At 38.1% G+C, this 15,660-nt stretch overlaps 1 protein-coding gene across 1 annotated transcript in view; it reads left to right on the top strand.

Moving 5' to 3' along the window:
• Positions 1-15,200, top strand: part of VNN1 (vanin 1) — a 32,497-nt gene extending 17,297 nt beyond the window's left edge. Inside the window, exons 3-7 of the mRNA XM_002817373.4 lie at positions 3,301-3,493; positions 4,169-4,460; positions 4,899-5,260; positions 12,949-13,119; positions 14,255-15,200. Of these exons, the coding sequence (XP_002817419.2) occupies positions 3,301-3,493; positions 4,169-4,460; positions 4,899-5,260; positions 12,949-13,119; positions 14,255-14,437 (1,201 nt within the window). The 3' untranslated portion in view covers positions 14,438-15,200. The remainder of the gene's footprint in view (positions 1-3,300; positions 3,494-4,168; positions 4,461-4,898; positions 5,261-12,948; positions 13,120-14,254) is intronic.
• Positions 15,201-15,660: the final 460 nt, after the last annotated feature.

Below are 15,660 nucleotides of genomic sequence, written 5' to 3'. Positions count from 1 at the left end.
AAAGAATGAAAAAATCAGGCATTAACAAATGCTCCAGGATTTCCATAGTTTCATACTAGCTGGTACTGCCCTAGCCAATCCTTGTTACCTCTTATTTGAACTATGGCAACAGCTTCCTAATGAGTCCCCTGCATTTAGTCTCTCATTGTTCCAGTACATTCTGTACTCCGTGTTCTATTTATCTTTATGAAGAAAATTTTGACCAGGTTGCTTCTGTCTTCAAAGGCTTTAACAGTATCTCTTTGTTACTAAATTTGGGACAAATCTTAGCTTCTTGTGCAAAGCTCAATATCCATCATTCCTTCCTTCCTTCCTCCCTGCCTCCCTTCTTTCTTTCTTTTTTTAAATTTTTTTTATTTTTATTTTTTTTGAGACAGAGTCTCTCTCTGTCACCCAGGCTGGAGTGCAGGGACGCAATCTCAGCTCACTGCAAGCTCTGCCTCCCGAGTTCATGCCATTCTCCTGCCTCAGCCTCCTGAGTAGCTGGGACTACAGGCGCCTGCCACCAAGCCCGCCTAATTTTTTGTATTTTTAGTGGAGACGGGGTTTCACTGTGTTAGCCAGGATGGTCTCAATCTCCTGACCTCAGGTGTTCCACTGGCCTTGGTCTTGCAAAGTGCTAGGATTACAGGCGTGAGCCACTGTGCCCTCTCCTCTCCTTTCCTCCCCTTCCCTTCTCTCCCGTCCCCTCCCCTCTCTCTTTCCTTTCTTCTCAAATCTGAGAATGTCTTCATTTCTCCCTCATTTTTGAAGGGCAGTTCTGATGGATATAGAATTCTTGGTTGTCAGATTTTTTTTTTTCTTTCAGCACTTTAAATAGATCAGCTCAATGCTTTCTGGTCTCCAAAGTTATTGATGAGAAATCAGCCGATAATCTTATTGGGGATCCCTTGTATGTATGAGTCACTTCTGTCTTGCTGCTTTCAAGATTCTCATTTTGTCTTTGGCTTTCTACAATTTGATTATAGTGTGTCTTAGTGTGAGTCTCTTTGAATTCATTCTCTTGGAGTTTGTTGAGCTTCTTGGATCTTTATATTCATATCTTTCTTCAAGTCTGGGAAGTTTTCAGCCATTATTTCTTCAAATAATTTCTCTTCTCCTTCTGAGACTCCCACAATGCATGTGTTGGACACTTGATGGTGTTCCTAAGGCTCTGTTCAATTTTCTTTAGTATTTTTTGTTGTTGTTCTGCAGACTCAATAATTTCAATGGTCCTGTCTTCCAGTTCACTGTTTCTTTTTTCTACATGCCTGAATTGGTCTTTGAATCCTCCTGTAAAATATTCATTTCAGTTATTGTAATTTTCAGCTCCAGATTTTTTTTAGGGTTTCTATCTTTTTATTGATATTTCTACTTTGTTTTGTTTTTTGATTTTCTCCACATCTTCCTTTATTTTCTTAAGCTTCTGTAAAACCATTGTTTTAAAGTCTGTGTTTAGTAGGTCTGTCATGTGGTCCTTTTCAGGGATGATTTTAGTTGGTTTATTTTTCCTTTCTTTTGAGTGAGTCATACTTTCCTGTTTCTTTGTATGATTTATGATTTTTTTTGGTTGATAACTAGACATTTGAATCTTATCGCATGGTTACTCTGGGAATCAGATTCTCTGGGTTTGCTATATTTGTTTGTTTGTTTTGTTGTTGTTGTTGTAGGATGTTTGTGTTGTGGATCAGTTTGAGATGTAAATTTAAGGTCTTCTTAGACCTTTTATGAGTCTGTGCCTTTCCCTGGGCATGTATGGTGACTTTCTAAATTTCCCTGTATATTTAATTGCTTATTCCTTAAATGTCTCACTACCCAAATGAAAAAAAGAGAAAATAAATAAATAAATAAGACACTGGCTCTTTAAATCTCCTGGAAGCCACTTCAGCCAGAGAAAGGGCCTGCAAAAATGGTGTGTGTGTGTGTATACACAACAATAGCTGCTTGCCTTTGTGTTTGTACCTCCATGATCAGAAGCAGCAATTAGTGATCAGAACACAGATCTCGTATATTTGAAAGACAAGGTCATTATTATCCACCCTGCTCCCATAAGCTGACTGCAAGCTGCTTTAGGAACACAGACATGGCAGCCTGTAACAGGGACAGGGGATGAGGAATTGGTAACCACTATTGAGCTAAGAGCTAAAATGGACTGAAATTAACTGTAACTTACCTTCCAAGCATTCCTCTGGAAGTTGCAAGCAGTAGAGCCCCAAAATAGTAATATTAGACAGATTCCAACAGTGCAATTGTTATCTAGGTGGGGAGAAAAATTCCCTGCTCTGCTATCTTCCCAGCATCCCCCTACCTCTAAATTTTTGTTAACTCTTTCAAAAAAAATTTTTTTTGAGATGGGATCTCGCTCTTGTTGCCTAGGATGGAGTGCAATGGCATGATCTCAGCTCATCACAACCTCTGCCTCCCAAAATCAAGTGATTCTCCTGCCTCAGCCTCTCAAGTAGCTGGGATTATAGGCGCGTGCCACCAGGCCCAGCTAATTTTGTATTTTTAGTAGAGACGGGGTTTCTTCACGGTGGTCTGGCTGGTCTTGAACTCTTGACCTCAGGTGATCCACCCACCTTGGCCTCCCAAAATGTTGGGATTACAGGCGTGAGCTACCGCACCTGGCCCCCCAAAATTTGTTTTTTGAGACAGGGTTTTGCTCTGTTGCCCAGGTTGGAATGCAGTGGAACTCACTGTAGCCTCAAACTCCCAAGTTCAAGCAATCCTCCCACCTCAGTCTCCCAAATATCTGAGACTACAGGCACACACCACTATGCCCGGCTATTTTTTTTTTTTTTTTTCATTTTTTTGTAGACAGACGGTTTTGCTTTGTTGCCCAGGCTGGTCTCAAACTCCTGGGCTCAAGCAATCCTTCCTCCTTGGACTCCCAAAGTGCTGGAATTACAAGCATGAGCAACCACACCCACCCCAAAATATTTTTTAATGCCTCTCTTCTGTTAGACATAAGTTTAGTTAACAGGACATGTAAGTCATTGACCTATGATATCCACAGGATGCTGCAGACATTATAAGACAAACACATAAGTGAAAATATGACTATAGATTACAATAAATGCTATGAAGAAAAAATACGTGGTCTGGAATCTTATCCTACAGTAGGTTCCTACAACCAACTTTACTCAAGCATGGGCTTCCTCTGAACTCCTTTCTTGTCTTAATCCTTCTCTTCTAATTAGCGTTATTTAGAATTTATTTTTGCATATATCAAATAATAGGTTTAGGCAACTATCATTCAGGATTTTGTTGAAAGTTAAGATTGATTTACAAAGTTATTTTCCTCCAATAAATATATATCAGATTTGGCCAGACCCCAGTACAAGAAAGACTCAGCTGCCTGGCCAAGAACAACTCTATCTATGTTGTGGCAAATATTGGGGACAAGAAGCCATGCAATACCGGTGATCCTCAGTGTCCCCCTGATGGCCGTTACCAATACAACACTGATGTGGTATTTGATTCTCAAGGAAAACTGGTGGCACGCTACCATAAGGTAAAATTAATTTGCAAATAATCCAATTAATAAATGCCTAATGAAATAAAGTGGGCAAGGAGAAAAATATGTTATTGATAACGATAAGCATACTTTAGAAATAGAGTAGAGGCAAAGCATAGAAAGTAATGATAAAGTGTGGAAAGCTCCTATAAAGAGGCGTAAGTGGTTCCGTGTACATATAACACAGGAGTATGTTTTTAGGAGTGTGTGGCAGTCAGAAAGTGCTAAGTGCATTATGTTGCATAATGTTGCCTTTTGGACTTTGTCCTTTTAAAGACATACCCTGGCAATGGGTCAAGGCTAGAATGAAAAACTGCTTACCACAAAGAGTCTGTCTTGAGGAGAATGGAGCAAACAAAGTTCCTTGCCAAGGAAAACAGTTAAGTATACTTGGCAAATAGAAGTAATCTATTTTACTCATGTCTTATAAGATTCCAAAGGGTCTTTACAGATAAAGATACCCATGTACATATCTGTAATGTGGAGACTGAACTAAAGGCCCAATTTAGCTGGAATGTCCTCTGATTCTCTAAAGCAAACTCATTTCTCATGAAAAAACTGATCATAGATGAAACTGGCACTAGGATGTGAGCTTGTACTTTTTCCCACACTGTGGTGTCCAAATCAACTTCCTAAAACAATTTTTTTCTCTTTATCTTCTGTTTATTGCAGCAAAACCTTTTCATGAGTGAAGATCAATTCAATGTACCCAAGGAGCCTGAGATTGTGACTTTCAATACCACCTTTGGAAGTTTTGGCATTTTCACATGCTTTGATATACTCTTCCATGATCCTGCTGTTACCTTGGTGAAAGATTTCCACGTGGACACCATAGTATTCCCAACAGCTTGGATGAATGTTTTGCCACATTTGTCAGCTGTTGAATTCCACTCAGCTTGGGCTATGGGCATGAGGGTCAATTTCCTTGCATCCAACATACATTACCCCTCAAAGAAAATGACAGGTAATGTGTGATCTTAAAGATATGCAGGCTGATGTAATCAGAAAAGAAAAGAAAAAAAACCATGTTTTTCTAGCTAACGCATACTCCTTAATACAATGTTTTTCAGCTCTTAATTTTTGAACATCTAGCTGTTAATATGCTATAGAATCAATCTCAGTCTAAATTGTTTTGTAGATTTATTTGGTTTTATTTAACTTGATTTTTTTTTCAAAATATATGACTTCTTACATACAACTCTCCCTTCTTGTCTTCTCGGTTTCATACTTTAATTGATTTCCTCTCACTTCTCTGTCTTTATCAGCATGTTTTACTGAAATTAATAAAACATATAACTTAGAGAGAGTAAAATGTGAATATGAGGTTAAAATAGTAATAACAATTATGAAATCCCTTTTTACTTTCCAATTTCAAATGATGTTTTCAACTTATTACTTCCAGGAAGTGGCATCTATGCACCCAATTCTTCAAGAGCATTTCATTATGATATGAAGACAGAAGAGGGAAGACTCCTCCTCTCGCAACTGGATTCCCACCCATCCCATTCTGCAGTGGTGAACTGGACTTCCTATGCCAGCAGTATAGAATCACTCTCATCAGGAAACCAGGAATTTAAAGGCACTGTTTTTTTCGATGAATTCACTTTTGTGAAGCTCACAGGAGTTGCAGGAAATTATACAGTTTGTCAGAAAGATCTCTGCTGTCATCTAAGCTACAAAATGTCTGAGAACATACCAGATGAGCTGTACGCCCTAGGGGCATTTGACGGACTGCACACTGCGGAAGGGCGCTATTATCTACAGGTAATATTTTGATGTCAGAAGAGTTACTGGATAAAATAAAGACACTCAGTTAAATATACAGTTTAGATAAATAATGAATGATTTTTTAGTATAAGCATATCACACTTTTGGGGATTTATGTATGCTAAAAATTTTGTTGTTTATTTGAAATTCAACTTTAGCTGGGAAGCCTATAAATACAGGCTAAATTTATTTGCTAAATCTTTTTTTTGAGACAGAGTCTCACTCTGTAGCCCATGCTGGAGTGCAGTGGTGCACCAGCTCGCTGCAAGCTCTGCCTCCTCGGCCAAGCAATTCTCACACCTCAGCCTCCCAAGTAGCTGGGACTACAGGCGAGTGCCACCACGCCTGGCAAATTTTTTTTTTTTTTTTTGTATTTTAGTAGAGACAGGGTTTCACCGTATTGGCCAGGGTGGTCTCGAACTCCCCGATCTCAGGTGATCCACCCACCTCAGCCTCCCAAAGTGTTGAGATTATAGGCATGAGCCACCGTGCCTGGCCTATTTGCTAAATCTTGAAATCTTAGATGTCAGTTCAATTTTAAGCTGATTGGGAAAAGGCAGAACATTTACTTGCAGTAGCCGTATTAAAAACAAATATTCAAATTACAGATAATTATAACAGGGGTTCATTGAAAACCCATTTTATTTCCTGCCTGAACAAATTAAGCCATTTTCCCTATATGTTCACAAGTATATCCTGGATATGAATGGAGTTGACCACCAAGATAGTTCAATGGAATGGTTTATTGCTGCAAAGATCCAATCTCTCACTGCTCGCAAGTGGCCTCCATGGTCCTCTCATTCTGCTCTTCTCTTCCTTGGTCTGGCCCCCATCTTGTCTCACTTAACAGGGCTTCCTATTGACAATCTGACAATCTCAGCTCCATCCAGTCAGTTCTCCACATTGTAGTTACAGAAATCACAAAAAGCTGTTTTTGATTATAATAGTGTCTGGCTTAAAATTCTTCACTGACTTCTAATTGACAAATCAAATTTCTTAACATGAAAGACACGCAAAGTCTAGATGTGTGGTCCCTTCCTATTCTCTATCCTCTAATCTCACTTCTATTTACATATATCCTGGGCTTCTGCAATATTGAGGTATTTTCCCATCTCCTATTTGCTAGCATATGCAGAACCTCAAGGTGTTTGCACAGATTGTTTGGTCCTTTATCCATGGCAAGCCGCACCTACTAATCTTTCATAGCACTTTTCCGATGTTATCGTCACCAAGGAGGGTTCCTGGATATTTCTCACAGAGCTACTCCTACCTCCCCAGCTGAGTTAAGTACATCCTTTATGTGCTCCCAGGACACCCTATGCTTAGCTTTATCAAAGACATATTATGTCATAGTATTCACTTACTTATTTGACACTGAGAACCCCTTGAGTGCTGAAATTCTGCCAACTGCACAGTATTTTGTTTGCTCTATGATAACTACTCTAACAATACTTTTTCATTTTAGCAAATGAAGACCTACTATATGCCAGGTATTTGTTTAGTGTTAATGATATGAAGATAAATAAGCATAGATCCTCCTCTTGAAGAATTCAGTCTTTAGTAATGGAGAAAGACATTTGAACAGATAATTTCAGCATAGGTTGGCATGTGATAGCCTGTAGAATGCACATTTTGCTGCAGGAGTACTAAAGAGCTCCACTTAGATTAATTTGGGAATGCAGGGAAGTTTCTGGAGCTGATGCTATTATCCAGGTGAAAAAGAGTAGGAGGGGATTCTTTGTGGTGTGAAGAGCATGAACAAGGGTCTGGATGCAGGCGGGAGCAGGGTCTGCAGGGAACAGCAAGCAGGTCAGTGCTACTAAGGCAACTAAGGCATAGCTTGCGAAGCTGGGGTTGGTGGGAAATAAGCCTGGAAGCAACATCCTGTCCTGCAGGATCTTACCTAGCACACTTAAGATTCAGCCTTTATTCTGCGGGTGATGGTCAGCTGGTGGAAGTGATCCAGTGAGGGAATGATGTGGTCAGATCTACCTTTGAGTATATCATTTTTACTACTCTGTAGATGATGGAGCAAAGACCCAAAAGACTAGATTATTAAAATAGTCTTATTAAGGGTCTGGACCAAGATTGTGTTTGTCTGAATAAAAGCAAGGCATGGAGTCTAGAAATATTTAGAAAATGGAACTCAGTGGCTAATTTGATGTGGAATAGAAAAACAGAATGAAGAGTCCAGAATGTGGCAGGTTTCTGGCAAGAATGGCTGGGTGGGTGAGATGCCTCTGACAGATCAGGAGGCAAGAGAGGAGCAGACTGGCTGACAGTGGGTAGAGGCTGAGTTCAGTTATAGATGTGCTCATTTTGAAGCAGTTGTGAGACATTCAGCTGGACCCAGCCAGTTGTCTGTTGACTACTTTGGTCTGATGCTTAAGGGAGATACTAGAATTAGAAACATTGTTTCAAAAATCAGCAAGATACAAGGGGCGATTAAGCAAACAAGAGTGAATGACACGACAAAGGAGACTGTACTGACAGTAAAGAACTATTGACAAAGTAGAACCTTTGGGAGCTTCAGTATTTGGGGCAGGAAATGACAGAGGACAAGAAACCTGCAAATACAATTGAGAAATAAAGGAAAATTTAAAAAGAGAACATCTGGTAGATGCCAAGGAAGTAGAGACTCTTGGAAGAAAGAAATCATGAGGTGTATTAACACAATACTTTGACCATTATTGGCATTTTTGAGTACAATTTTGGCAGAATTTTCTGAGCTCATAATGATAGGATGATGGGCAGATTATATTGGGTTGAAAAGTCAAAGGGAAGTGAATGCATTTTTTTCCCCAAGAAATCTTATCTGAGACAAGAAGAAGAGAAACAAGACAAGGGCTTAACAGAGACTCATGGTCAAGAGAAATGTGTGTGTTTATGTGTGTGTGTGTGTGTGTATGTTTCTCAACAAACGAGAGAGCCTTGATTGCCTTTGTAGGTCTAAGAGAAAGAGCTACAAAAGGAAAAAATACATAAAATATGAGAGGAATCAGGCCCAGTGCAGTGGCCTGTAATCCCAGCACTTTGGGAGGTCAAGGCGGGCAGATCACCTGAGATCAGGAGTTTGTGACCAGCCTGTCCAACATGGTGAAACCCTGTCTCTACTAAAAATACAAAAATTAGCCAGGCATGGTGGCAGGTGCCTGCAATCCCAGCTACTTGGGAGGCTGAGACAGGAGAATTGCTTGATCCTGGGAGACGGAGGTTGCAGTAAGCTGAAATTGTGCCACTGCACTCCAGCCTAGGCAACAGAGTGAGACTCTGTCTCAAAATAAAATAAAACATAGAAGGAATCATTACTCCTACTCAGTGTTCCAAGGTGCTGGAGGAAAGAGGGAAAAATAGTATCATGAACACAGGTACAAAATGTCCAACAACTGGAAATTAAATGAATTATATTGTAGAAGAACATTTATTGCCATAAAATTATTACCATATACTATATGGTATATTAACATATATAGCCTTATATATGTGACATACATGTGGTATTATATTGCTACATAAATTTTTAAAATTAAAATATAAATTGTGATGTATTATTTTTAAGTTAAAAAAAGTTGGTCACAAAACAAGAGAGTAATCTCTTAGCTCTTCTTCCCTCCTTTTCCTTCCTGCCTCCTCAATCTTTTCCTACCTTTTTGCCTCCTCCAGAGTCTTGGCTCTACCTAAACAGAGTTGTGGGAAGTTTTTTCTTAGACTTGTGAGGTAGGTTAGCTTTGTCAAGTAAAACCAAGCTTTCTGTTTATCTTGCTAGACGGTGATATTCCATCTAAATGATTGGTACCAGATATGTTTTGGAATCTTCCTATTTAAAGATAATAATACATATTACGTGATATTACCAGCAGAATCTGGGAAAATACCCAGAATCAAACATAGTAATATATCTATTGGAAAACGTGGGATTATTCACCTTAAATAGCTTGAATAGAAATGTTATAGCCTTATGTTAATTCAAGTTAGGTCTTAATGTCAATGTACCAGTGGGTTACAAAAATCCTTTATTTTCAGAGGATTTTGGATTTTGGTATTGAAGATATTTTGGTATAATATTATATTTATAATTTTTCACAGTCTAACTGTGATGATATATTATGCTTGAAAAATCTCGATTATCACCAAAAGCTACCTCCAAACCAAGGGAAGAGAAACAAAGAGAGGTAAAAGTGAAATAAACCCCTATCTTGCCACACAGATTTTCCAAGCATTCTATAGCGAATATGCATAATTTTGTTTATATCAATACGTCATTGCAAACATCACTCAGAGTTTTGCTTTTATATTTTTTCTTTGTTTTTCCTAAAGTTATTAATTGCCTTATTTTTTTACATTTACTTAATTTTCTTTGACTTTTTGTTAAAACCCCATATCTTCCAACAGCATCTCAGAATAATTTTTCCACAATATCATTTTCATAAGTTTAGCTTGAGCTAAAAATAATAACCTTTCTCTGCACTGGTTTCCCTCTAGTCATTCTGCACAGTTTTTATATTGAGATTTCCTTTATTGTCATCCTAGGAATGCTCTCTTACCTATTTCCTTGTTTTGGGTTCTCTGTTTTTCTCCTTCTACCTTTATTTGCTCCTTTGTTCTGTTGTAGTCAACGCTGTCTGGTCACATTGCTCTAATCTGAACTGGCTGCTCTCCATGCCTTGTACACGATAGGAGTCATCCTGGAATCTCCCTTTATCCTCATGGTGAAGATTTTTCTTTACCACTTCCCTGTGTAGATTTCCTGTTTTCCATTCCCCGTCTTCCTTGTTTTGGGCTTGTGCCCTCTTTCTTGTTGTTAACAGTTTCCGGAAAGAGAGTGATCAGGATGCAAGATTTTTGAGACTTATCGGTCTGAAAGTGCCTTTCCTCTTAAATTTAGTTAAGTATCTCCCTGGGCATGGAATTCAAAGGTGGTTATGACTTTTCTTCAGCATTGTGAATGTATTATATCCTCCCATCTTACATTGCTATTGAGAATTCTGAAGTTCTTCTGATTCCTGATTCTTTGTATGTGTATTCCTCATTCCACACCTTCCCCAGAGTGCATGCAGAATTTCTTCCTTTCCATTTTCTTTTTCTCTTTTTCTGAAACTCTTATTATTGGGATCTTTTGCCTCTTGGATTGGGGCTCTAATTTTCCGACATTTTCTCTGCTATTTTTTACTACTTTATTTTTCTCCTCTACTTTCTGAGAGATTTCCTCCTCTTGGTCTTCCAAATCTTGTACTGAATCTTTTATTTTTGTTAACATGTTCTTAATTTCCAAGAACTCTTTTTTCTTGTCTTCGGAGTTTTACTTTTTCTTCAACACTTGTTGTTGTTTTGTGCATGTATTATTTTTTCTTCTCTCTCTGAGGCTATTTCGGAAATTTTTTATTGAAGCTCCTCCCCACTGCTTCCTTTAAGTTGCTTTTATCTGCTTTTTTATTTGCTTTTTCATGCAGTAAGTTTTTCTCACATATCTGGTAACTCTTGAGGATTACCAAAAACTCATTGAAAATTCGGAGCATATGAGTAACACTTGCCAATTTTGAGCTTCATGATAGAATTATCTAGCTGGACCTTTTGCTGGGGGGAAATCTGAGGTAAGTGTCTTTAGAGACTTCCTCTTGGGATGGTCAGGTCTCCCAGGTTTCAAGATTCTTCTAATTTCCTTCTTGAATCAGCTGCCTAATTTAGGAAATAAAAATACAGGATCTCCAGGTAAATTTGAAGTTCAGATAAACTTTGTTTTTTTTTGAGAAAGTCTCTCTCTGTTACCAAGGCTGGAGTGCAGTGGCACGATCTCTGCTCGCTGCAACCTCTGCCTCCCGGGTTCAAGCAATTCTCCTGCCTCAGCCTCTCAAGTAGCTGGGATTACAGGTTCATGCCACCATTCCAAGCTAATTTTTTATGTTTTTGGTACACATGGGATTTCACCATGTTGGCCAGGCTGGTCTCAAACTCCTGACCTCAAGCGATCCACCTGCCTCGGCCTCCCAAAGTGCTGGGATTACAGGCGGGAGCCACAGCTCCCAGCCCAGATAAACATTTTTTTAAAAAAGTGTAAGTATGTCCCATTCAATATTTAAGACATACTTATACTAAAAAATTATTTGTTGCATACCTGAACTTCAAATTTAACTGGGATTTTTGCCCTGTGTTTTACCTGGCAACCCTATTCCTGAAAGATAAATCCTTGCTGACAGCATTAGGGATCCAAGTGTGGAAAATGGTCTTGCAAGGTGTGGGTGGGGGTGGAGGGGGAACGTTTTCAACCTTCAGTATTATTTATTCAGGTAATCCCCTTCAACTATGTCTCTTAAACTTTCACCTAAAGACCATCCATTTTACCCTCTCTGGAAACATTCTCAGTTATTTACTGGAGTAGGGGAGGATCAGTTACCTGGTTTTTTGGAGGACTTAGTATCCAAGGCATCCTTCACAACTTTCTGCTCATTTATTTTCCTTCGACTGTCACAACTTTACTCCTAGCTCTAGGTACAGAGCAGTCCCAGTGATTAATTTGAGTGCTTTGCAGTGTAGATAGGGTTGATTCTTGGCTCTTTCTACTGCTAGTTTAGGACCTGGGTTTCTTGGGTCTGCTAAATAAATTACTACTTTTTGTATCAACACCCTAGTTTTTAAAACTGTGCTGTGGTCTATCCTCCTATTTTCCTACCTTTGTGGGTTAAAAAATTAGTGTTCTTTTGAAGGATTGTAGGAAATAAAATTGAAGCATGTGTTCATTCTACCTTTACCTGAAAGTTACTTCTATCCCATCTTAATACACTTGCACTGAAGTGATTACTTTCCACCTGCAAAGTGGAAACAATAAGACCAGTTAGCGGCTACTTCTTTAGTCAAGCAAGAGACGAAGGTGACTTGGAATATGCTGTACAGATGGCATTAAATGAATATGAATCTCGTTTTGGAAACTTTTCATCTGCATGGTGAGATGACTCACATATTTAGATTTTATATTCAAATATTTACGTACTATAGTGGAAGAAAAACTTAATGGAGAAGTGTTTCAGTTCTTGCACATTATAGAGGATATGAGTTTTCCAGATTACAGTGGTTGCCTCTAGGTCAACTCTAGGGCTCATTACAACTCTGAAGCTCTTTTATTGTGTGAAACAGGCAATAAGATATGATTTACACAGGTGCCTAAATTAAACCTTTAAACACATTTTAAATTCCTGATAATTAAAATCATTAGTAACTTGAGAACAATGAAGATATAGCTGTTCATGGCTATAGGCCAAGGATCTGATTGCTTTTACATAGCTAATCTTTTTGGCAGTGAATTGCAGGAGGCACTGGGGCTTAAAATCCTTTATTTTTATTATTAGTTGTATTAATTATTCAGCAATAAACTGGATGACTCTAATGAAGAAGTAACATTATTTTACCAAATAAAGTAGCACAGGCATTTTTCTAGATCAAGAGAGTATTTCAGTTGACTTTCTCATGTTTTTTTTTAAGAGCATCTAGCATTTTATTTATTTATTTTATTCTATTTTTATCTTTAAAATTTACCCTAGCTTTATTGTCATTAACAAATGAAAATTATATATCTTTACAGTGTATGATGTGATGTTTTGATATGTGTATACACCATGAAATGATTAAATCAAGCAAATTAACATATCCCAGATGACTTTCTTATGACTTATTGGTTTTCATGACTTCCCTAGATTTGTACCCTGTTGAAGTGTAAAACGACTAATTTAGACACTTGCGGTGACTCAGTTGAAACAGCTTCTACCAGGTTTGAAATGTTCTCCCTCAGTGGCACTTTCAGAACCCAGTATGTCTTTCCTGAGGTGTTGCTGAGTGAAAATCAGCTTGCACCTGGAGAATTTCAGGTAAGAATCTTCGAATATTGCCAATTAGTTTCATGTAAGAGGAAGCACTTTTTGATATAAAAACCTGCTCAAGTGCTTACAAATATCATAAAAATTTCCATTTGGAAAGGGTAAGATTATCCTTGAGGATCATGAAGGACATTGAGCAGGCTGCATTTCTTGTCTGGAAATTCTTTTATTTATTTATTTATTTTTTAATTTATAAGTTGAACTTTATTAAAATTAAAACTTCTGTGAAAGACACTTTTTTATTTTATTATTATTATACTTTAAGCTTTAGGGTACATGTGCACAATGTGCAGGTTATAATTACTGTGTCCTTGAGAATAAAAAAATATATATCTTATTTTGGGGATTATAGGGAGTTTAAAGTCTTCCAAGTAGAAAGAAGATTCAACAAGAGTAGTTTCAGAACCAGTCCCATTGGAGCCCCTTAGGATCACTAGGGAGTGATGGCTTAGGGAAGTTGAAAGGAGTCCCTCTCGTCGAGTGAGCCAAGGCTCTGTGTGACGCTAGAAGGAAAAGAGACAAGGAAAAGTTGAAGAAGAGAGAATTCGACAGTGGCTGATGTTGGCAAAGGAGCAAAAACGTTTTAAAGTCCAGAAATAATCCCTTGCTTCACACGTGCTCTGCCCAGCCACATTCTTTCGCTGACTTCCTGCAAGTTCTCCTCTCACTCCCCGTTCCTGGTAGAAACCACTGCTGGGGTAAGGGAGGACAGTAGAATGGTGAGGAGGTTGTGGTGAGCAAGAGACAGGAGATGACAGATGCTCAGTTCAGACCCCTCTTAGTCAATTGCTTCAGGCCATTGTGGGGAGTCTATCTTGTCTGAGAGGACTAGGTTTCTCTTCTGTATACTGCCAAATCCACTCGTTTGTGTTTATTAACTCTTACGGCGCTTCCACAGGTAAGTAAATTAGAAGATATTGATTATGGGCATCTCACTAATAAATGAATCGGTGCCAGTTTCATAGCTCCAATTTTTCTTGTCCTCGGCAACATTTCAAATTTTTCTGATAGAATAGAATTTGGCCAGTATTTTTGTTTCTTCATTCTGTTATAGTAAATTTTAAAAGTGAGTTCTGGGATTGTGAAACTTGAAGGTAGCCTTTGCCTACTTTTTTGTTTTAATCAGGTGTCAACTGATGGATGCTTGTTTAGTCTGAAGCCAACATCTGGACCTGTCTTAACAGTAACTCTGTTTGGGAGGTTGTATGAGAAGGACTGGGCATCAAATGCTTCATCAGGCCTCACAGCACAAGCAATAATAATAATACTAATAGTTATAGCACCTATTGTATGCTCATTAAGTTGGTAGAATATTGACATTTTCTCTTTTTTATTTGGGATAATTTAAAAAATGATGGATGAGAAAAGAAAGATTGGTCTGGGTTAATATTATCCTCTAGTATAAGTGAATTACTAGTTTCTCTTTATTTAGACAAACACACACACACCAGATAATATAAGCTTAATAAATTATCTGTTAATGTAGATTTTATTAAAAAAACTATATTTGAACATTGGTCTTTCTTGGAAGTGAGCTAATTATATCAAATAAGTATCACAAATCTTTTACGCAGAAGAAATAAAAACTATGGGTAAAAAACATATAAGAACTATCATAAAATTTACTTACAAGAAGGCTGCTCTTGTTCCCACTTTTATTATATTACATATCACTTATTCAGCTCTGCTGAAAATTTCCTATGATTTTATTTGTTTGCTCTTTTAGTTTTTTACCTAAACAATACATTTTGATTCTCTTGTGGGTTGTTAATGTCTCCCCAAAATTTACATGTTGAAGTACTTCAGAATGTGATTGTATTTGGAGACAGGGTCTTTAAAGAGGTAAAATAAGGTCATTAGGATGGACCCTAATTCAATATGACTGATGATCATAAAAGAAGAGGCAAGTAGGGCACAACAGGCACAAAGGGAGACCATATGGAGACACAGAGGAAGGACAACTCTTTACAGGCTAAGAAGAGAGGGCCTCAGAAGAAACCAACCCTGCCAACACCTTGATCTTGGACTTCCAGCCTCCAAAACTGTGAGAAATAAATTTCTATTGTTTAAGTTACCCAGTCCATGGTACTTTGTTAGGCAGCCCTGGCAAATGAATCAAAGACCCATTCCTGTTCCTCTCCCCACCACTACTGTTTTCTACTGTAATCTGAAGCTTCAACAAAAGGCTTACCTGGTAAGAATATTCAGCTGGTCTGGGTCCCCAAGACTCCAATAGACACTCTTAGAGAAGGATTGCTGATGGATTGATAGTGAAACTATTAGATCATTGAATTCCTCTGGAATTAGAAAACCAGAGAGTCCCATTTTAAGAAATTAGGTATTTAATCTAGCATTATGTGTTCTATTTTAGTAATAGCAGAATCTCTTGACATTACACAACTCAGTGAAACAAAGAACATCATTTAAGCCAAAACAACTCCCAACTGACTGATAGACTCTGAGCACTAATATCATAGTGCTGTGATGATGGACAATTACATAGCACCAATAACACCCATGCACTGTGCAAAG

This window comes from Pongo abelii, chromosome 5 (genome assembly GCF_028885655.2).
Source record: "Pongo abelii isolate AG06213 chromosome 5, NHGRI_mPonAbe1-v2.0_pri, whole genome shotgun sequence".
NCBI classification, from domain to species: Eukaryota; Metazoa; Chordata; class Mammalia; order Primates; family Hominidae; genus Pongo; species Pongo abelii.
This window is presented reverse-complemented; position numbering and strand designations above follow the sequence as displayed.